General features: G+C 43.5%; 1 protein-coding gene across 2 annotated transcripts in view; it reads right to left on the bottom strand.

The window, feature by feature from the left end:
• Positions 1-24,490, bottom strand: part of MNT (MAX network transcriptional repressor) — an 86,480-nt gene that overhangs the window by 27,860 nt on the left and 34,130 nt on the right. The window contains exons 2-4 of one of the 2 annotated variants that reach the window (XM_056558460.1): positions 20,602-21,205; positions 18,833-18,874; positions 16,786-16,897 (exon numbers count right to left, since the gene is read on the bottom strand). In XM_056558460.1, the coding sequence (XP_056414435.1) occupies positions 16,786-16,897; positions 18,833-18,874; positions 20,602-21,205 (758 nt within the window). The remainder of the gene's footprint in view (positions 1-16,785; positions 16,898-18,832; positions 18,875-20,601; positions 21,206-24,490) is intronic. The other variant, XM_056558461.1, reaches the window with a different exon arrangement.

Raw genomic sequence — 24,490 nt, 5'->3', positions numbered from 1 at the left:
AACCACTAGGAAGGCCAAACTGCAACTCCCAGCATGCCCAGACAGACAAAGGCTATCTGGGCATGCTGGGAGTTGTCGTTTTGCAACATCTGGAGGGTCACAGTTTGGAGACCACTGTTATAGTGGTGCCCAAACGGTAGCCCTCCAGATGTTGCCAAACTACAACTCTCAGCATGCCTCGGCTGCCCAGGCATGCTGGGAGTTGTAGTTCTGTAACATCTGTCCCTTCAGATTTAGCAATTTTCATGAAATTTTTGAAAATTGCTGCTCTACTTTGAAGCCTTCTAATTTTTTCAAAAAGCAAAAATATGTCCATTTTATGATGCCAACATGAAGTGGACATATTGTGTTTGTGAAGAAAAATAAAATTTAGTTGGAATATCCATTTTCCTTACAAGTAGAGAGCTTCAAACTTAGAAAAATGCAAAATTTTCAAAATGTTCATGAAATTTGGGGATTTTTCACCAAAAAAGAATGCAAGTAACGCCGAAAATTTACCACCAAAATAAAGTAGAATATGTCACGAAAAAACAATCTCAGAATCAGAATATTCGGTAAAAGCGTTTTCGCGTTATTAATTTGTAAAGTGACGGTGGTCAGAATTGCGAAAAAGGGCTCAGTCCTTAAGGTGAAAAAGGGCTGCGTCCTTAAGGGGTTAAAATCCTGGTTGCTTGTTTCTCTCTGTCTCCCCCCCCCCCAACCTTATTCAGAGGCTGAAACCAGTACATACCTACTTATGCCTTGAGCTGATAAGTGGATACAATCACAAATTTACCATGATTTGCCCAAAACCAAGGCACTTTTGTCATAATTCTGGGGGAATGGCATTTGGAATTATCTAGCATTGGACAATTTTGCATGTGGTGATACCAAATATGTTTTTTTTATTTTTCTGTTTTTCTTAATTGGTAAATAGAGAAAGGAGGAAGATTTTTAATCGGGTGGTGCTTATATTTTTAAAGACTCTTGGGTGTGCATCTTACTCCCTTCATTCCACTCATGATGTAAATGGGGGGATGGAAAGGCCTGACAAAAACCTAGGCGCCGGGATGACATTCTCAGTGCCTGGGATTTGTCGCGCACTGCCTCACACCAAACTGCTTTCGGAATAAAAATAAATAAAAAGTTTTTCTTTTTTTTGCAGTTTCTTTTTAGTATACTAACGTCCATTACTACACCACCCACACATAACACAAGCTACAGGAAAGTATAATAGCCTTTCTTTTAGTTGCTATAAACCTGTTCTAGTCGAACAGAAAACTCTGCCAATCACTTCTACTTCACATGAAGTAAAAGAACATTTAGAATATTATTTACAATACAATACAACTAAAGGAGCCTTCGGTATCTTAGCGTTCACCATCAACAACAGTTACGGCAAGTTTCCAATTTCCTCTTTTATTTCTCACTCTGTAAAAAGAAATTCCTAATCTCCCCATCCCCTCATTCCATAGATTCTGTGGTAGAAATAAGAGCCCTGGCAGATAACCAGCTATTTAATACAGCCACCCACATGCAGAACAAAACTTTTGCCTTATACGCAAACAGAATACAGACGCCATGCTACTCTGGGAATGCGATTTTTTTCTAGTAAACAGAGAGCTCAACGCCAAGATCCACGGCACATGCCATGCTGCTAGAGACCACACACATTCTCGTACACATCCGCTGAAGCACGTGCACCGTGCATCAAGGGGGATCCGAAAAACCGAGACCTCAACATACGGCAAGTCTAAAAACTAAATAGCGTAAACATAAAACAGCACTGGTTGATTGTATGCTTTATCACTATACCAGATGAAGAGGAAACGACCAAGAAACAGCATTGCCGTCACTATGGCTAACGGGGGCATAAAATTTGGCAATCATCAAAGACAACTAGTACAAGATGATAATAGAATATAGAGATACTTCCAGCACCAGGATGCGGTATAAAAACGGGTATATTTATTGATTCAAAGACTCTATGACTAAGTGCGAAAGCGTGAAACGCGTCAGAGTTATTCGTGTATTGTGGCCTGTCTTTGAATCAATAAATATACCCGTTTTTATACCGCATCCTGGTGCTGGAAGTATCTCTATATTCCGTGAGTGGAGCCGGAGGCGTGGCTGGTGGATCCGCGCACAGCTGCGGGAATACTGGGTGAGCAGTCAATCTCTTCCCCTTGTGTTTCAAGATGATAATACGGATATTAAAATGGCTGAAAAATGATTTGATGATAAGGCTCTTTTTACACTGTTCCTTGCAGTGCTCATCTTAGCTATGCAAATGGAGGGGTGTCCCCGAAGTATATCTCTGGCCGTCGTACACCTATGATGGATGTCACTTAGTGGCATCTCTCATATAAGCATTATAAAAGAGCAATTCTCCTGGAATTCATGTCTGGCCCAATTCCCTCAAATTGTCTGTCATATTTGAAATGGCAGTAGTACAGGAGCAGAGACTCCTATTCAAAGAAAAAGGCCAATTCAAAAAAGGGAATGGGTTGAAAATGTATACTTACCTAGCTTTGGTCCCCCGCCATTCTTTTTGGTGCCCTGGTCTTCTCTCTTCAGGTACAGGACCTGCTGCCAATCACTGGTTGAGTTAGGACACCACCGCGGCCAGTGATTGGCTGAGATGGCAAGTCCTGCTTCTTGCATTCATCTTTGAAGCAGAAGGAAAAGAGAAGGCAGGGGGACTGGACAAAGCTGGACGGGACCAGGGCTTGGTCATATTCGTTTTTTTTCTTTATACAGCTGATAACCCCTTTAAGAATTATTTCTTTTTGTAAATAGATCATACTTCCTAAAGGGTCTACAACACAACCCATATCAGCTCTTGATAGATTCCACCGACTTTGTTAGGTTCACACCACAAACTAGCCATCCACGTTATATACGTTGGCAAGCTTACCAATTGGTATGCCAACATTTACCACAGTCAGGGGCGTAGCTATAGAGGTAGCTGTCACACCGGGGCCCTGGTGCCTAAGGGGGCCCCAAAACACATCTGCCCCATAAGAGACCAGTATTTTAATTGGCATATGGGGCCCTGTTGCAGATTTTGCATCAGGGCCAAGAAGCTACAAGCTACACCTCTGACCAGCTGCGGGATCCGATCATGGTCTATAAGGGACAATGGGGGAGATTTATCAAAACCGGTAACGTGGAAAAGCTGCCCAGTTGCCCATAGTAACCAAATCAGATCGCTTCTTTCATTTTGCCTGGTTAAAAAGGAAAGAAGCCGTGTGATTGGGTGTTAGGGGCAACTTTTCCACTGGACAGGTTTTGATAAATCTCCCCCAATGATCGGCACATTTGTGAGGGTGTATTGTCTTCTTTGTGGAATTCTAAAGCATGAGCAGCCACTGTCTATGGGAACATAACGGAGTTCAGTGCTAAGCGATGTTAGGGGACATTAGACCTCCGCTCTCAGGATCAGTGAGGTCTCAGCAATCGGACCCCCACCAATCAAATAATTATTCTAGTCATAGGGAATACGTTTTACAAGTTCAGGTTTTTCATTGCAATAATTGAACATGTATAAAAGTAAAATCATAGACCCCCCCCCCCCCATTTCAGATTCATTCCTGGCTTTGTATGGAACAACTGCAATTAATGTAGCAAATTAATTCTGTATTTTAGCAACATATTTCGTCTTAATTTAGTCTAACAAATCTCAAGTAATTTCTCACTATGATAGCGGTCTCTAAACTGTAGCCCTCCAGATGTGGCAAAACTACAACTTCCAGCATGCCCGGACAGCAAAAGGCTGTCCGTGCATGCTGGAAGTTGTAGTTTTACCACATCTGGAGGGCCACAGTTTGGAGACCACTGCTCTATAACAATGCTGAAGGGGTAGTAGAACAGCACTGTAAGTATTATCATAGGGCCGGACAGAATACATTTTCCTGACAGAGTTTGTAGGAATCAAAAAAAATAAACAAGAGACATTTTTTAAACTTGAATTTATGTTTTATCACAACTAAAGCAACATATTGCCACTATTACACTCCATCCTGTCATAAAACACGATCAATCTATGGAAGCAGCGCTGCTATACACCGTGCACCCTGCAGGGGGCAACACCATCACTACTGTGTCATCTCGTAGCTCTGAAGCAGCCCCGCCTCCCGCCTAACCTCAAACACAGCAACACGCGTCTCGTGTGGCCGCTGGCGCTCTAACCCCCCTCCCCCCCTCAACTAGCGTCAGCCAGGGGGCGGGGCTTGGGCTCGGGTGACGTAAGCGGACTCGGGGTAGCCATGTGCTCTGTGCGCACGTGGAGTGGGGCGGAGGTGACGCCCGCGCTCTAGCCCTCGCTCTCAGGCGCGCTCACGTGATACTGGCGGGCGGAGCCTCCCTCAGTCACGCTGCTAGTGGGCGGGACAAGAAGCCGTCTGGAAACACAATACACTACGTCATCGTCGCCGCCTCACAACTCCCACACATGACAGGCGGCTGAGAGGAGACACTGCTGTACTGGGGGCGGCGTCATCTCCCGCCAAGAGAGGCCAGTGACGTGCTAGGGAAGACAGGCTGTGACTTGTGGTGCCACAGGGGCATCATAATTGGTAACTGAGGCACGTATCCAGCAGACTTCACCTCTCTGGCTCAGACATAACAGCACTGCGGAATAGTATACTAGGGTATAGACGCTTTATTTACAAAAATATAGTAAAATAAACTAGTTCAATGTTCCCTAACCTGTGACTGTCAAGCTGCTGCAAAACTACCGTCATGTCCATCTGTGCCAGCAGCGGAAGAGTCACAGGTTGGGGAATACTGAACTAGAAGAATGTACAGTATCACTGAATAAACAGTGCCTCCCAATAAAGAGGGACAGCCACAATGCCCCCCTGATAAAGGGACAGCCAAAGCGCCCCCGATAGAGGGACAGCCACAATGTCCCCCTGATAAAGGGACAGCCAAAGCGCCCCCGATAGAGGGACAGCCACAATGTCCCCCTGATAAAGGGACAGCCAAAGCGCCCCCGATAGAGGGACAGCCACAATGTCCCCCTGATAAAGGGACAGCCAAAGCGCCCCCGATAGAGGGACAGCCACAGCGCCCCCCTGATAGAGGGAAAGCCACAATGCCCCCCTGATAAAGGGACAGCCACAATGCCCCCCCCCCCCGATAGAGGGACAGCCACAGCGCCCTCCGATAGAGGGACAGCCACAGCGCCCTCCGATAGAGGGACAGCCACAGCGCCCTCCGATAGAGGGACAGCCACAGCGCCCTCCGATAGAGGGACAGCCACAGCGCCCTCCGATAGAGGGACAGCCACAGCGCCCTCCGATAGAGGGACAGCCACAGCGCCCTCCGATAGAGGGACAGCCACAGCGCCCTCCGATAGAGGGACAGCCACAGCGCCCTCCGATAGAGGGACAGCCACAGCGCCCTCCGATAGAGGGACAGCCACAGCGCCCTCCGATAGAGGGACAGCCACAGCGCCCTCCGATAGAGGGACAGCCACAGCGCCCTCCGATAGAGGGACAGCCACAGCGCCCCCCTGATAAAGGGACAGCCACAGCGCCCCCCTGATAAAGGGACAGCCACAGCGCCCTCCTGATCGAGGGACAGCCACAGCGCCCTCCGATAGAGGGACAGCCACAGCGCCCTCCGATAGAGGGACAGCCACAGCGCCCTCCGATAGAGGGACAGCCACAGCGCCCTCCGATAGAGGGACAGCCACAATGCCCCCCTGATAAAGGGACAGCCACAGCGCCCCCGATAGAGGGACAGCCACAGCGCCCTCCGATAGAGGGTCAGCCACAGCGCCCTCCGATAGAGGGACAGCCACAGCGCCCTCCGAAAGAGGGACAGCCACAGCGCCCTCCGATAGAGGGACAGCCACAGCGCCCTCCGATAGAGGGACAGCCACAATGCCCCCCTGATAAAGGGACAGCCACAGCGCCCTCCTGATAGAGGGACAGCCACAGCGCCCCCCTGATAGAGGGACAGCCACTGCGCCCTCCGATAGAGGGACAGCCACAGCGCCCTCCGATAGAGGGACAGCCACAGCGCCCGCCGATAGAGGGACAGCCACAGCGCCCCCAAAAAGATAGCCACAGTGCCCCGATAAAGAGGGACAGCCACAGTGCCCCCGATAAAGAGGGACAGCCACAGCGCCCCCGATAAAGAGGGACAGCCACAGCGCCCCCGATAAAGAGGGACAGCCACAGCGCCCCCGATAAAGAGGGACAGCCACAGCGCCCCCGATAAAGAGGGACAGCCACAGCGCCCCCGATAAAGAGGGACAGCCACAGCGCCCCCGATAAAGAGGGACAGCCACAGCGCCCCTGATAAAGAGGGACAGCCACAGCGCCCCCAAAAGACAGCCACAGTGCCCCCAATAAAGAGGGACAGCTACAGTGCCACCAAATAGAGACAGCCATAGCGCCCCTGATAAAGGGACAGCCACAGTGCCCCCAAAAAGACAGCCACAGTGCCCCCAAAAAGACAGCCACAGCGCCCTGATAAAGAGAGACAGCCATAGTGCCCCCAAAAGGACAGCCACAGCATATATATATATATATATATATATATATATATATATATATATATCCTGCAGCGCATGTGTGTATATGTATGTGTGTATATATTCCCCCCCGCAGCGCTATCAAAAGCCTCTGGCAGTGCTATGAATGAAAAGTTTTCCATTATCAGCACATTGGGACTGGAAGCCAGACGGCCTGATGCGCTGCTTAAAGAATTCTTGCCTTTCATAGCGTTGCGGCGGCATATGTTCATAGAAGCACTGTGGGGGCCATATAACGCTATATGTCTGACCCCCACAGTGCCTCTATAATCATATACCTCCGCAGCGCTATGAATGAAGAGTATCCTAACAGCAGCGCATCTGGCTGGGAAGCTGGCCGGCGCGATGTGCTGCGGAGAGAATACTTTTCATACATAGCGCTGCCGGGGGCTTATGATTATAGAAGCACTTTGGGGGCCAGGCATATGGATATATGTCTGACCCCCGCAGCACAACTATATACAGATGCCGCTGCAGCGCTATGAATGACAAGTATTCTTTTAGCAGTGCATCGCACAGCCCGGCTTCCCAGCCAGATGTGCTGCTGATAGAATACTTGTCATTCATAGCGCTGACGGGGGCATATGATTATAGACGCGCTGTGGGGGCCAGGCATATGGATATATGTCTGCCCCCGCAGCGCATCTATGTACGGGGGGGGGGGGGGGGGGGATCAGGGAGCACACTGAACACCTCAGTACCGGCCATTCAGGGCTCCCTGCGGGGAATTAAAAAATGAAAGTAACATACACCGTACATCGCAGGGGTGTGGAGCAAGCCGCCCGCTCCCCTGCTTAATAACTTCTAATCGCATGGGGTCTCAGAAGCGAGACACGGTGTGATCATTCCCTCGTCCCCTGTACTACAACCCCCATCATGGAACAGAGTCTGTTCCATGATGGGAGTAGTAGTACAAACACCGGTAGATTCCCGCAGCCAGGAAACTACTACTCCCATCATGGAAACAAGTCTGTTCCATGATGAGAGTAGTAGTAGCCCCGAATGTGGGAGTCTGTAGGCAGGGGTGTTAAAATGGCCGTACATGACTGATGTTAAAACGGATGAATATGCCCGTTATTTTGACGGACATTATTCAGCTGTTAAAACCCGTTATTTCATCCGTTATTATACATCCGTTTTTTCACAGAAAACAGATGTTTAATAACGGATGAATACTCATAGTGTAAAAGGAGTCTAAAACATTCCTGCCTAATGTAGGAACTACCAAATGGGGGAACTACCCAAAGATAGTTTCACACTAACGTCATGATCCTGCTCATTATTGCCCTGTTATTTGTCAATAAGTTATTTCATCCATTAATTCATGATCCGTTACCACAACAGATCATAACGGATGGCCAATGTCGGTTATTTTAACCGGTTGCGAGCCGGCTCATCCGGAGACGGCAACCGTTGTATGACACGGGCTCACGACTGGAGCTCGCGTCATACCGGCCGGTCCCCAGCTGATTCCTGTAGCTGAGGGCCGGCGTTAATAACTGACATTTGCCGATTGCCGCGGGCGGCTATTAACCCTTTAGATCGCCACTGTCAAAGTTGACAGCGGCATCTAAAGGGACGTTTAAACCATCCCTGGTGGTCCAGTGGTGCAGTGTCCGGCGCTAGGACCGCGCAGACACTGCAGTCTACAATAGACTGCAATGTGTTCCACAAGTATTTCTGCCTGAAGAATGAGCAATGCCATTCTTCAGGTGGAAATTTTCAAGGAGATTTTCCGTTCACAAATTCCGAAGTGTAAATTTGTGAATGGAAACCCATTCACTATACTATACATTTAAGTAAAGAGAATTTCTGCCTTCAATTTTAAAGCGGAATTGCAGGCAGAAATTCCATAGTGTGAACCTAGCCTAAGGGGCTAAAAGTGTAAAAAAAAAAAAAAAAAAAGTTGAATAAAAAGTTTAATATAACACCCATTAACCCCTTCCATATTAAAAGTTTAAATCACCCCCCTTTTCCCAAATTCCATATAAATAATATATTGATGACAAGATGACAATTTTAAACGGATTAATTTTCGTGCATGTACTTATGATTTTTTCCAGAAGTATGACAAAATCAAACCTATATAAGTAGGATATCATTTTAATCGTATGGACCTACAGAATAAAGATAAGGTGTCATTTTTACAGAAAAATGCACTACGTAGAAACGGAAGCCCCCAAAACTTACAAAATTGTTTCTTTTCTTCAATTTTGTCGCACAATTATAATTTTTTTTTGTTTCACCGTAGATTTTTGGGTAAAATGACTGATGTCATTACAAAGTATAATTGGTGGCGCAAAAAAGAATCAGTCATGGATTTTTAGGTGCAAAATTGAAATGGTTATGATTTTTTAAATGTAAGGAGGAAAAAACAAAAGTGCTAAAACGGAAAAACGCTCGGTCCTTAAGGGGTTAACGGACATTCTGTTAAAATAAAGGACAGAGGCCATCCATTATGATCCCTTATTTTATCCGTTATGAGCCGTTATTTTCTGCTAATTTTAACCCCTCCCCTTTTCTTATGTGACTTCCTGGTTGTGAGGATTAACTGAGCATGCTCGGTAGAAAGAACGGACACCGTCATAGACTTCAATGTTCAATTTTTAACATCCGTTATGTGTCCCTTATTTTTGACGGGAGAAAAATATGTGCATGCATCGTCTTTTGTCCCATCAAACTAACAAACTAGAATCATAACGGATGCTCAAAAGATCCCATTGACATTAATGGGATCCTTTGACGGACGTTATCAGGAGTTCTGAACCGAAGAGCATGATGGGAATCATTTACAATGGCAGTGTGAAAGAGGCCTAACTGGTGTGGGAGAAATACTTAATGGGGAACCTATCTACCTAATGGGGCATTATTACCATTTAGGGGACTATAAAGGGAGAGATTGTACAGAGGGGGATTTTCTGGCAGATTCTGCAGAAGAGAGTCATGGCTGGAAGATGACGTCATGACTGTTTGGAGACGAAAAAGGGCTCCAAGAAGGTGTCACCTGTGAGTCACTGGGTATAACTGCAGAGTAATCACTTATATGGTCTCACATTGTACAACAATCAGTGCTAATGATAATTTTCCCTAAGGGTAGGGTCACACCTAGCGTATCTGCAGCGTATTTGATGCTGCCAATACGCTACTGACAGTCCCTAGAGTGTTCCTCCTGCTTTGTCTGCTCGAAGCAGCAATCCGCCACTATAAGCAGACATACAGTGATCTAAGAGTCGCAGTGCACATGCGCAATGTACGCACACACATTGTGGCCGCTCTTGGCCTAGCTCAGGGAGCAGGGGAAGCGACCATGATGTCAGAGTACACTGCGCATGGTGATATTATTCAATTACTGTCCACAGGTTTTGTTCACAAAATCGCGTTTATACTCATAGCATTTATACCTTTATATACCCTAGCAATGCTGATTCAAGACAAGAAGGGGGGGTCCAGGTCCAAAATTTGCACTGGGGTCCATGGAATTCTAGTTATGCCCCTGGTTGGGGTTATCATACAGCAACACTAAGGGTAACGTTAGAGATGAGCGAAGTTACAGTGATTCGATTCGTCACGAACTTCTCGGCTCGGCAGTTGCTGACTTTAACCTGCATGAATTAGTTCAGCTTTCAGGTGCTCCGGTGGGCTGGAAAAGGTGGATACAGTCCCAGGAGAGAGTCTCCAAAGGCTTTATCCAACTTTTCCAGTCCATTGGAGCACCTGAAAGCTGAACTAATTTATGCAGGCTTAAGTCAGTAACTGCCGAGCCGAGAAGTTCGTGACGAATCGAATCACTGTAACTTCGCTCATCTCTAGGTAACGTCACACGTACCGTATTTTGCTACCCACTGAAGTCAGCAAAATACGCAGCTGCTTTTGCTACCCATTGACTTTACAGGGTAGGAAAATATGCAACAGCAAATACAGAGCAAAATACAGCACAAGTAACCTTACCCTTAAACTGAACCGTCATAAAATCATAACTAAACTGTTGGATATGCTAGAATTTTGTACAAGGAAACAGAAGGGTCCTACCACCACAATCAAAACCCAGTATGAGCAATCTGTCATATTGCTGAGCAGTGCACTGTAACCTTGCCACCATGACAAGCCAACCATGCAGTTCAAGACATTGGCCTTCTATAACCGTACAGGGGTTAACGTTCTTAACTTGAGAAAGCGTGACTCAGAAAGCATCCCAGCTAATGAATTCCTACCCCCGCACAACTTTAACATTCACAGCAACATGACACTTGACAATCCTCAACACGTCAAAAATACAGCTCTAGATGATTCTTTAGTTTCCTGTGTTTTAGGGGCTAAATAGATTGTAAAACAGCAGTGGGACGTGAAAAAATTCATATCTTGTATGACATGTGCTGTCAGCGCATAGGCTAATGAGCCTGTAGAAATTAATGGGCAAATGTTTGTGTTTATCCCTTTGGCATATGTCAGGATCCCATAGCTCCAACTCTATTAAAAAGCATAGTGAACAGCATTTTTCAATTCAACCGTGAACAACATATTTAAAGCGTTACTGTCACAAAAACTTTTGACATGTCACACAGACATGTCCTCCTAAGTGATGCAAGTGCAGTATGAACATCGCCTTACATTGGGTATAACATTCTGTTGCCAATACAACACCTACAACCAGTCTTCTTACCTTGTGCAGAATTTTGGAATACACATTTTATTTTTTCGCATGGTGGATGGGGCTTTGTTAGACACACTAAAAATTATTTTTTATGAGGACATGACTAACTCAAAACCAAATAGAACCTCAACCACTACAACTGAATATATGCTTTACTGTGGATTAGCCCTAAATTTTACACAGTATCTTATGAATGTCCTAAAAATATATAAAATGCCTTAAATCACACCCTGTGAAGGAGGTTTCAGATGCTTTTGCATGCATGACTAAATAGTTTCGTAATTACACATTGCATAACTTTAATAAAAAGTAGCCATGACAAATTCCATGTAAAATTTTGTTACATAGTAACATTGTAAGGTTGAAAAACCTAAAATCCTACTGTGTTGATCCAGAGGATGACAACCCCCCCCCCCCCCCCAATTAAGCTAATGCCAATTGCCCCATGACAGAGGAAAAATTCCTTCCCGGCTCTAATATGACAATAAGAATGAATCCCTGGATCAACGTTCTATCCCCATAAATCTAGTATCCATAACCTGTAATATTATATTTTTACAGACAAACATCCAGGTCCCCCTTGAACTTGTTTTTTGAGTCAGACATCACTACATTATTTGGAAGAGTGTTACATAGTCTCACTGCTCTTACAGTAAAGAATCTCTGTCTGTGATGGTGAAGCCTTCTTTCCTCTAGACGTAGAGGATGCCCACTTGTCATAGTTACCGGCCTAGGTATAAAAAGATCACTAGAAAGATCTCTGTTCTGTCCATTCATATATTTGTACATTGTGATCAAATCGCCCCTAAGACGTCTTTTCTCTAAACTAAATAACCCCAAGCTTGATAGATAACCTGTCTTGGTCCTGTAATCCTTCCATACCATTAATTATCTTTGTCACCCTCCTCTGCACCCTCTACAGTTCAGCCATGTCCTTTTTATATACAGGTGCCCAAAATTGGACACAATACTCCATATGTGGTCTGAGTAATGACTGATACAGAGGCAAAACTTTGTCCATGTCCCAAGCCTCTATGCCCTTCTTAATACATTTCATGACTTTATTAGCCTTGGCAGCCGCTGCCTGGCACTGGTCACTAAAACTGAGTTTACTGTCCATCAGTACCCCCAAGTCCTTTTTAGTATTTCAGTCTGGGAGAGAGCATGCTAAAGGACATGTTTATTGTCCCTTAACAAATTTGAAACGTATGTGGGTATAGAAAAATTTGTGAGAAAACTGTACCTCAAGAAATATTTTCTAAAACACCCAATAGACCCCCCACTAAATGGCACCATGCCTTACACACACCAACTGCACCCTTAAATCACACTTCTATCCAAGACACGAAGCTGGCCCTACCATTACAGCTTTCTAACAGGCTGTAGAAAGCCATTTATCTAAACAGTCCAACCCAAAATACAAGCAAAATCTTTGTCACAGAGAAAAACCCATTTCCATAAAAGAACTGTAGCAAAATGCAGAAGATCACATCTGTCCAGCGAACAAAGGAAGCGGCATAGTAGTCCAAGAAAACAAAAACTATAATGCTAAGTGCCAAGACAATACTAAGACAATTATCTGACAACAATACATATGAAAAACTAAAGCAAGATAAAACACCAGAATATAGCAAAGAAATGAAGACACCCTGCCAACAGGCTTTAGAGAAAGACATTCTAAACAATAAAGAATTACAATCCATACTTGGCACTTTTTTTTTGTATTCCTAAAGTACATAAAAATCCAACCAATCAAAGCAAGCTGATACATTTCTTCAACCATTTACATACACCTTATTACCTCAAGTACACTACACAGGTCATTAAAGGGGGTGCGTCAGGTAAATAAAATGTATCCCTTATCCACAGGATAGGAGATAAGTATCTGATAGTGGGGGTCCAAATGCTGGGCTCCCTGCGATCTCCAGATCGGCACCAGACTACTCAACAGTCCTCGGAGCCAAGCGACACCCTCCAACCTTGAAGACGTGGAGGATTGTCACTCCCATACATCTCTGAGGGTGGGGACCACCTACATTGAGGATGGGCGAGTAGCTGGCTACCATTCTGGAAATCGTAAGGGGGGGGGGGCAGAAGTTGACCTCCTGCGATGGGACACTTATTCCCAATCCTGTGGATGAGGGATAAGTTTTATTTACCTGGAGTACCCATTTAAGATTTCACTTAGAGCTCCAACTATATCTTAGCAACACTTGACGTTAGTTCACTATACACCACGATTAAGCCATTAATTCCATCCAACAACATCTCACCAGAAGTAACTTAAAAACAGAATAGACCATTCAATTAATTCTTGCTTGTAATTATTTTTATTTTGAAGAAGAGTTCCAAGTTCATAAAACAGACCCCACTAGGTTTGGGACCAGTTACGCCATTTTATTTATTTCGGCCTAAGAAATAGGGTGTGGGCCTGGTGCTATGGCAATGTTACATAGATGACATAATTCTAATCTGGGACAAATCCATGGAAGAACTTAAAGTGTACCTGTCATTAACAAAAGCTTTTTATATAATGTAGATAATACCATTATATGTATATTTGTAATATACATTTGTTAAATTTGTATATTTTTGTTCCTGCAGCTATTGCCTATGTGTCTCTGTGAGGAGTCCAAATACAGGAAGGGAGAGGACTTATCAAAACCTATCCAGAGGAAAAGTTGCTGAGTTGCCCATATCAACCAATCAGATCGCTTCTTAAATTTTTTGAAAAGGCCTGTGAAAAATGAAAGAAGCAACCTCATTGGTTGCTATGGGCAACTCAGCAACTTTTCCTCTGGACAGGTTTTGCTAACTCTTCCCTGAAGTGTGGGGGACAACAGGGCCGTGTGCAGAGAGGACAAGCGGGGCTGTGTGCAGAGAGGACAAGCGGGGCCGTGTGCAGAGAGGACAATCGGGGCCCTGTGCAGAGAGGACAATCGGGGCCGTGTGCAGAGAGGACAAGCGGGGCCGTGTGCACTGAGGACAAGCGGGGCCGTGTGCACTGAGGACAAGCGGGGCCGTGTGCACTGAGGACAAGCGGGGCCGTGTGCACTGAGGACAAGCGGGGCCCTGTGCACTGAGGACAAGCGGGGCCCTGTGCACTGAGGACAAGCGGGGCCCTGTGCACTGAGGACAAGCGGGGCCCTGTGCACTGAGGACAAGCGGGGCCCTGTGCACTGAGGACAAGCGGGGCCCTGTACACTGAGGACAAGCGGGGCTCTGTACACTGAGGACAAGCAGGGCTCTGTACAATGATGTTCTGTGACACACCCCCAGCTCACACATGAGGATGATTGACAAGCCAGGAGCCTGACAGAGCCCTGCTTGTCTTGTCCTCACTGGTGAATGTGTCAATCCGGCTTGCAAGCCACACCCCATTTCACAAAGCCACGCCCACATTTTAAGCCCCAGCCCTTTTATTATCTACCCTTTTGGTGCATCAGTCTGGCTCAGTCCCACAAAGCCACGTCCCCTTCTATTTTCAGCTTACAATATTTTCATCACAAATCAGTCCCACCTGAGGACAGGATATAAGGACGGTATATGAGGTCGGGATATGAAGACAGGATGTGAGGATGGGATATGAGGTTGAGATATGAGGACGGAATATGAGGACGGGATAGGCAGTCGGGATAGGAGGTCGAGATATGAAGTTGGTATCTAAGGTCATAATAGGAGGCTGAGATATAAGGACGGAATATGAGGACAGGATATGAGGATGGGATATGAAGTTGAGATATGAGGATGGGATATGAGGACGGATATGGGGTTGGGATATGACAACAATATATGAGGATGGAATGTCAGTCAAAAGCTTCCTCCTTTGTTGATTTTCCTCCCCAACAAAGATTAGGAAGGGAAAACCGGGCAACGCCGGGTACTTTATAAATTTATAAATAAATAAATAAATGTCTTAGTGATTCCCACATAATACTCAGTTAAATCTTTTTTTTCCAATTCTCGATTGCGAAGTTTGCTTAGTTTTTACTTCTTTGTGCTTCCAGTATACTATACCCAAAGCATGTGATTGTTATGCCAGAGGCAATATCTCGCAAGACTGTTCAAGTGTGTGCGTGATACCAGCGGGGGACACAGAGAAGCAGAATAGTGTTCAGAGGATTGGTGAAGGAGATTTCAAAAACAAAGAGTTTACAATTCCATTTCTGAAGAACAAATGCCACATTTAGTGTTATGTCTTGTAATGTAAAGCAGGCATTGACATTCAGAACAGATAACCCATTACATTAATATTCCGTTCCACAGTTTGTAATATTGTGCTAGAAAAATAGCAGCATATTCTACCTAGAATCTGAATTCAGTTGTTGTAATTCAAGCAGAGATAGAATACTTAATAAAGCAATACCACCATAGAGAACATGGATAATCATTATGTATTTCTTAGATTGTTTTTAATTTTTCAAAACCAACGTACAAGGGAAAAACTGAGGCATACAACAAATTAGGCCCAGTTCTAAGCTTTTAAGGCCTTTTGGAAAATTGAGGCAGCAATCCAGCTTCCATTAGTTTATAAAACACTCCCATACTGTTCTTCTGCATTCGGCAGAGTACTTGGTAGTACACTTTTGGTATTATATTAAATGTGTGAAATATTAATACTATGGGACACATTTACTATTACAGATGCGGTAGAATTATGGGTCATTGTGTCCCAAAAAAGAAAACGGTTTCTTAGCGACATGGGGGCTGTTTGATACAAAAGGGGCATGGTTTCCATGCGACTCCATGAACCAGAAATTTGCCAAAATTAAGGTCTAGACTAATCCAGGTAATAGTTTTATCAAACAGCATGAGCCACTGTGATAAATCATGCATGTTTGTAGACTGTCTCATCTGTCTAAGTAAGGGTGTTCCCAACCAGGGTGCCTGTAGATATCGCAAAACTACTACTCCCAGCAGGTCCTGACAGCCAAAGGCTCTCTGGACCTGCTGGGAGTTGTAGTTTTAAACAGCTGGAGACACCCTGGTGGAAAAACACTGGTCTATGTATTATTCAATATAAGTAAATCTGCCCTGATGACTACAGGGTTAAGTTTGCTTCCCTAACCCTGTATCTAAATACCCTGACCAAGGTAAAGGTTTGTTAGCATCCCCACTGGCACCCAGGACTCATGGCTTGCTATGATTAATTCATTAAAGGAGAATTCCAGCTAAAATTAACTTATGACAGGATCTGGGATAAGTAGCTAATTGTGGGGGGTCTGACCACTGGGACCCGCACCAACTCCAGAACAAGACCCCAATGGCACGTGTTCCATTCATTTCTATGGGGGTGCTGATAAAGCCTGAGTGCTGTGTTTGGGTCTCTTTGGCACTCCTATAGAAATGAATGGAGCGCATGCAGTTTACCACACATGCTCCTCACTGAGAGATGGGCCTCGTTCCGGAAATTGTGGGGGTCCCAGCGGTCAGACCCCCACAATCAGCAACCTATCTTCTGTCCTGTGGACAGGGGATAAGTAAATTTTGGACTTCTCCTTTAAATGAAGACGAAAGTGAATTGTACTTGTCAGGATGTAACAATAATCAATAGACGGAATGAGGATTTGTTACAAAGTGATTTGCAATATTGACTCCAAAATCTTACCTGAATGTATCTGAGAGCACTTCTTAACACACTGAGGTTGGAAGTCTTCTTGTCATCTACATTTGGGATGTTTCTTTTTAGCGTCTCAAAACATTCCTTAAGATGCGCTCGTCTGTAGGATAATGAAACACAGATCATTGGTAGGGTGATCAGATTTTTACGAGACACCAATTCCAGTACTTTTTTTTTTTTTTTACACAATATGATTATCTTCATCTTCAACATTCGTATGTCTTAATATTTCCACCTATAACTTTGTCTTTTTAATCCAAATTGTTTTGTATCCTGAAGCATAACATTTCTGCCGTCTTCTGGCATGTCCTGCTTTCTAAGGGGCCTGAAACAAACCAGCATATGGAAGCAGTCTCTTGGCCGCACCTATAGAACAATGGTGGTCATCCAAAGAGAAGGTCAAGCGGAGGCTAGGTATCTTAAGACACCATTGCCTGATAAATTCATCAGGGGCAATACAGATTGTAGTATAAGTCAAACTATATATGCAGATACTACAGTGGAATTAGTTATTTATCTCCTGCCAAATATGAGTCAAAATGCTCACAAATGAGTTTACATATGCCAACTAACAATGCAAAGGCCTGAAGCAGTCCTTTTTTTTTTTTAACAGAATAACTCCTTATCCAATCTGTTTAGTGCAGTTCCCAAATCCATATGTCTGGAAGTAAGATCCAGGTATTGGGAGGCTGAATGCACCACGCTGTCTCTGACCATTAGCTATAACCTGTAATTACTTAGAATCTTTATCTGCCTACAAGCTCCTTCTTGTAAGGTCTACCAGCATAATAGAGGAAATATTTAAGGCATACATTTACATTTTAACACCAGTTTACATTATTTATATATATATATATATATATATATATATATATATATATATATGTACAAATTTAGTTATGTCAATACATTACACTATAATCTCTTTGACGCAACCACCACAAATTGCACTAAAAAGTGGTCTCCAAGAAAATGGCCAGTATGCTGCATTCAATATACGGTGAAACAATCACAGCAAATCTGGCCTGGATAAGGGGATGATTTTTCAAAAAGATGATTTTTTACTGCATATTTTATGCTGGAATGAATGTACAGCATTGATTATAGCCCAGAGCCACATACACAATTTTCCTGGCTGTCATTGGAAACAGATACTTTCATATAAGCTTATTTGAGCTCTTATAATATGTGAGAGTTATGGTGCCCATGCACTTTACATTAATGTAACCAAATCTCACAATTTGGAAAGCACAATTGAACTAACTTATGTGTATAGAGTGTGTAACAGCTTTTCTACACAAGTAAATGTTCGGGTAAAGAAGGATTAGACATACTAGAGTTCAGTATGTCCACTCTTTGGTTCAGAGGTGTATGATAGCCTTTTATTCCCATCCCCAAATGAGAACCCACAGTCAGCCAAGCCAAGTGTGCACATTTATGGGGGGTTAAGGGATAGCTGTTGGCCAAATAACCTACGTTACTGTACAGTGTCTGCTATAAACAGATTGCACTTTTCAGAATACAGTTCAAAAATGCAACAATTGGCAGCAATGAATGCTGGGAAATTGCAGCTCTGAAGCCTGGACAATTATGGATGCAGCTTTGGACTATGATACAGATTGACACAATTTTTTTTTTTTTTACACAGTCAACTTTTTCTACAGATGAATTCTTCAATATTTACATTCATGTTAGAAGTTGAACATATACGTTTTATATATGCTCCTAGCCAAATGTCTTGAGGCAACTGTCTAGCAGAGCCTGAGGCCATCATTCTGGTGGTACTGAAAAGAGGTATGTTATGCCACTAAGTCCTAATAAAAAAAAACACCATGAACTATGATAATGCTTATGTGGCTATTAGGGGCTCAATATGTCTTTTTAAGCTGCAAAATCCATTTACGTGCCTTGAGCGCAACAGCTATGCTAAATATTACATTAAGTCGGTTAACAGGGAGCATATGGTTAGATAAATCCTCTAGAAGTGGTCTGGGGAGTTGGTAAAGAAAGTAGAGTGCCTGGGCTAGTTACATACCTGTTTTTCTCCAATTTATTATGAACTTCCCGAGTGCCAGCTCTGCAGGCAAAAGAACAAAAGCGGAAAACACATTATATAATCCACTATTTTATTGCCTTAAACTCATTTGTGTAAAAAAAAAAAAAAAAAAACTCCACAAAGTAGTGTTGGAATTTAAACTATATTCATGAGAGTTAAACTATAACCTCAGGGACCAACAATCCTACACTGTGCCTCAGACTTCAGCGATATGGAGCATAAAAGGTACAGTTGCCAAAATTGCTGCTTACTCTGTATGGTGAAGGCTTCACTAAAAAGACCACATGATCTGATACACGCAACATTACATAGAAAGAGCAATCATATTTTTATTCTGGTTATACAGAAGAGTACTCTAACAAAGAGTAAATGGAATTTCCTCATTTTTCTTTACAGTGTTGGCCAACAGTTTCAGTATGTGATCTGAAGAGTAGCAATGTCCGGCAGTAAAAATTGTGTAAAGACCTCAGCTTTGCGGGGGGAGAAAGATGTTTTTTGGAAAGTCATCCTATACCGCATGAGCAGCATTATACAGGGAAATAAAATACTTAAAACATAAATAATTATAAATTTAATAGTGCAGCTAAAACAATAGGTGTACGGTTGTATACAAGTCACGTCTTTGTACACATCAAGGCATGGATTCGATTAGAAATAGTTACTGCAATTGCATTGTGTGGCTGGAAAGTGCATACTTCAGACAGTAATGTCACTGCAGCCAAAAAAAGTGAAATCCACTTCAACTTTCTTTATATTGTCAAACTGCAAGATATAATAGGAAAAGCATGGATGGAACACTGTTGCAATTCCTCATGGTTGCTGCAAGAAGGGCAACCACTAAGGCTTCTTTCACACTGCCATTATGACACGGCAGTGTGACGGCCATATGGGGAGCAGGGGAGAATAGCGGGAGAAAAATTACTGCAAGCACAGTCTTTCTCCCACTATTCCCGTCAAGAAACAACAGCGCCCGACAGCCACATAACAGTAAATGGGAGCCATCAAGACTGGTTGCTCCCCGTCACGAGAACGGCCGTTAAAGTCACACATAAAAAATAATTAAAAAAAGACTTTAAAGTCCGTGCTTGATGGGGAGCAACTGCAGTGTAAAAGGGGCCTAATACTGATGGGGTTGGTCTACCAACTAAGGGGGATCATAAGTCTCTATTCTCATTAATGCTATGGTTTCTGTTGATAAATAAAGCCACAGTAATGTGCTGGGTCCATTGGACAACTGATACCAGCAGTGCCCGACAAACCCCCTTGGAAAGGGTCCATTAGGTTCTACCGCGGTGTTTGTAGCTTTGACAGGAAAAAAAAGCACTGCATGCAGTGCTAGTTATCCAATCAAAAACAACAGGATCATTACAATAGAGTCTGTTATCCGGAGGACAGACATTGAGCAACATAGACAGTTCTGGGTAGAGTTATGAATGCTACTAGTCATTGTGTAGCCTGTTTAACTGTACAATACATCATTGTTAAAAAATAAAAAATGTTGCATGCACCTATCGTTGCCTTAGAAGTTTATATTTTTACTAAAATAACAGTGGACCAGGCTCTGTGATCACACAGAAGCATAGGTCTGTAAGACGTATAACAACAAATGTACCTACATTTCTCATGGGACTTGCTTTTATTAAACGTTTGTGCATCGAGACTCTTAAAAGTGTCAAAGGGCTCCATGAAAAGGGGGCAGAGTGTGACACCAAAAACATCAGTGTTGATCCTACTTAAAAAGTTCTTACCCTCCAGGGCGCCTTCTCTGCTCATTCGGCCTTCCATCATCTGCTGAAGATAGTCTAAGAGCACCCAAGGGTTGTGCTGGAGGCTGCTGCTGTGGGTGCTGTAGGGCTGTTGGCTGGGGCTGTATAGGTTGTTGCTGCTGCTGTTGTTGTTGTTGTTGTTGCTGCACAATGTGGTGATGTGTTATTGCTAGCACAGGGGTTGAGTAATGATGCAGCTGCTTAGGACTTCCTACACTCAAAGGGGTGGACTTGATCTCTGGGAGTCCAGGGACTGTTGGTCGCTGGATGACAGGAGCCAGGGATACCTCTTTGCTGATAACAGGTGGGTTGACAACAGCTTGCTGACGCTGAACAACAGGAGGCGATAAAGATGTTTGGACTACTGGTTGAGGAGTGCTGGTTACCACAGGAAGGGGAATGACTGCTACGGGAGTAGGTAGGGGAGGAGGTGGGGGTGGAGGAGGTGCAGGCACTGGTGGAATAGCAGGATCAGGAGGAGCTTGGTTTACCAATTCTTCTGTTCGAGAAATTATTTTCTTTTCTTCTTCTTCTTCCTCCTCCTCTTCTTCTTCCTCCTGTTCCAGCAAAATCTTATCGTTTTCTTCTGCAATGAAACAGAATTAAAAAAATAATGACATTAGATCTAAGTGACCTTTCATGCATTGAGGTTAATCTTCTGAATGTTTCCCACTTGACCTCTAAGCAATTCTAACTATGTAAAAAGCAATTTGCATTTGATTTCAATAATTATTTAGGAGTTCTTTACAGCTGAGCCATCAGCAGCAGCATTTGGGTAACCCCACCTTAAGGCAAAATTTCTACATGCCAATAAACGCATGCGGCCAAAACCAGACCCCCATGCATTCACCAATGGCAGAAAAATGTTCCTGGTACAAGGCATAAAAGTAATATGGCAGCTGGAATTCACTTTCAAAACTGCTGACACTGCCGTTAGTTAGTTATTAGGGCAAAAATACACACATGATACCGTTCATACATCTGTCTGATTTCATAGCACAGAATGTTTTTATTTTTTGGTGCCATGTGTCAAAGAGATGTTCCCAAGCCCCTGAAATGCCTCTTTGCTTCCCCTTCATACCCCTTCTTGATTGACAGTCAGGGCTTAGTTTCCAGCTCCGAGGCCTGTTTTCAAATATTGTTCCTGCACTGTGCATAAAAATTGGAAGGTGTAAGATTTACCATATATGCAGGAAGAGGCCAGTTTTAAGAAAAATGTATGTGATGCCACTTCAGCAGACCTAAAGGGCATACTGATGAGGTGGTGGCACTTTAACAGTGGAGAATTTAGGATGAGTAAACATATTTTCAAGGCACTTTCCATAATGAAAATTAATTTCTGTTCCAATTTTTAATACAATAATGAAAAAAAGAATTAACATTTTTTGCTAAATAAAAATAGTAGAGCTTGTTATAGCTTTATTTTTCTCTAACTGTGGCATAAAGAAGGACATACCATTAAAAAAAGACCTTCTTAAAATTTGCCAACAAGAATAACGAATTCTTCCATCTTATATGTATGTGTAAATAAGAGGTGCAAATGTAATCCACAACCTACTAACAAAAGCATACCATTAAAACTCAAGGTACTTCACAGTGCCACCAAACAAAAACACCAGATTTGTCACCACTATCTTGTTGAGTGTTTCCAGTAAGCAACCAAAACAGTTTGTCTTAGTACAGCAAAAACAAATGACCCAAATATACCTAATACTGTAACAAGCACTAGATTTTAGCCAGTGGTGGAATTGCACCAGACTCAAAGACACAAAGATACACTTCCCTGCTCAGTTAAGGCACAAAACTTATTTAAAAGGGTTGTGATCCACTTCAGTGAGCATTAATCATTGGCATAGTAACCATGATGTGGTGGGAGGTGCAGATTTAGAGATTCCCTTCTGACTCTCAGCTAATACATAACACATGGTTCTTGCAGAGAACGAAAAATGGAGATGTTTGCCAGCAAAGCCATTTATAGTGTCTCGTTCACACGCAGTAAAGTAGAGTAGGTGGTGTGTGCACGTGTAGGAAGCATTAGTTGGTATCACATATTCTACATCTGCAGAATTATAAGGCTGTATTAACCTGTTAAGAACAAAGAGCGTACAGGTACGCCTAGGGCTGGGCGGTATGACCAAATACGTGAATCACTGTATTTTTGTAACTTATGGCGGTTCCACAGTATATAACTGTATTTCCCTCTTCCCCCCCCCCCCCCACCCCCCAAACAAAATTATCAGCACTCTTGCACTCTTCCTGGGGACGGGAACGTCGGACAGCCGTCAGCCTATCACCGGCCGCAGCGATGTTCTGCCTAGGCCGGTGATAGGTTGAGCCCACTGTTTTGTAAGAAGCTGGCTTGTTACATGACAGTGGGCTCAACCTATCACCGGCCGAGGCGGAACATTGCTGTGGCCGGTGATAGGCTGACGGCTGTCCAACGTTCCCGTTCCCAGGAAGCTGGTCCGGACGGATGAGGAAGGTGAGTTAAAGTTTATATTGTTTACCTTTTGCAACCCGGGCATAGGGATACATCGTACAGTATAGAGTGTCAGCGCCGGGGGCCCCCAACAAACAGGAGGACAAGGAGGGCAGCGCTTGCTGGTGATATGTGAGTATTTACCCCAATGGGGACAGCGCAGCGCTAATAATTAATTGGGGGGGGGGCAGAACAGCGCTCGCGGGGCAAAATGGGTATTGCGGAATGGGGAAAAATTCATATTGTGCAGGACAAAAATTTCAGTATTTGGTATGAACCAGTATACCACCCAGCCCTAGGTACGCCCTTGCGTCCTGGTACTTAAGGACCAAGGGCGTACCTGTACGCCCTAAATCCTTAACCGGCTTTAAAGCAAGCGCAGGAGCTGCACTCGCTTCAGAACAATGAGTGTTGGCTACTCACTGTTAAAGAGAGGCAGCGGTGATCCCGCCACTGCCGTCATTAACCCTTTAGTTGCTGTGATCAATGCCGATCACAATGTCTAAAGTGAAACTAGGAGGAGGGGCCCCTTACCTGCCTCCTATCACTGATTGCAGATGAACTGATGTAGCCTGGCTTAGCCAGGCTATATCAGTGGATCACCGATCACACTGGTATAGCATTATAGAGTAAATGCAATCTAATGATTGCATATCAAAGTCCCCTATTAAGTTTAAAATAAATAAAATAAAAAAAAATTATATAAAACTCCCTCTCCATCCCCTTATTTTCCCATTTTACAAGAAAAAAAGTTCGTCAATGTCTAAACTATTAAAATATAGGGGGAGATTTATCAAAACCTGTCCAGAGGAAAAGTTGCTGAGTTGCCCATAGCAACCAATCAGATCGCTTCTTTCATTTTCCAGAGGCCTTTTTAAAAAATTAAAGACACAATCTGATTGGTTGCTATGGGCAACTAAGCAACTTTTCCTCTGGACAGGTTTTGATAAATCTTCCCCATAATGTTTATAATCCTGCACGGTAAGTGGCGTAAATGTAAAAAAGTATAAAACACCAAAAGTCCTGATTTTTTATTACAGTACATCATATATCAGAAAAAAAAATTATAAAAAAAGTGATCAAAAAGTCAGATCAAAGCAAAATTGGTGCAGATAAAAAATACAGATCATGGCGCAAAAAAAATTAGCCCCCATACTTACACTGAAAAATTGAAAAGTTATAAGGGTCTGAAAAGGATAATTTTATGTATATAAATTTTGTTAAAACAAAGTTTGCATTCTTTTAAAGTACGGTAGTACAATAATAGAATAGAAAAACTATATAAATTTGGATAAAAACCAAACCCCCAAACGTTGCAAAATTGCAGTTTTCTTATAAATTTCCACCCGCAAATATACATTTTCTGGTTTCATGGTACATCTTTTGGTAAAA

The sequence above is a fragment of the Hyla sarda genome, chromosome 2, assembly GCF_029499605.1.
Source record: "Hyla sarda isolate aHylSar1 chromosome 2, aHylSar1.hap1, whole genome shotgun sequence".
NCBI classification, from domain to species: Eukaryota; Metazoa; Chordata; class Amphibia; order Anura; family Hylidae; genus Hyla; species Hyla sarda.
The sequence above is the reverse complement of the archived record's forward strand: the minus strand, read 5'-3'. Positions and strand labels throughout refer to the sequence as shown.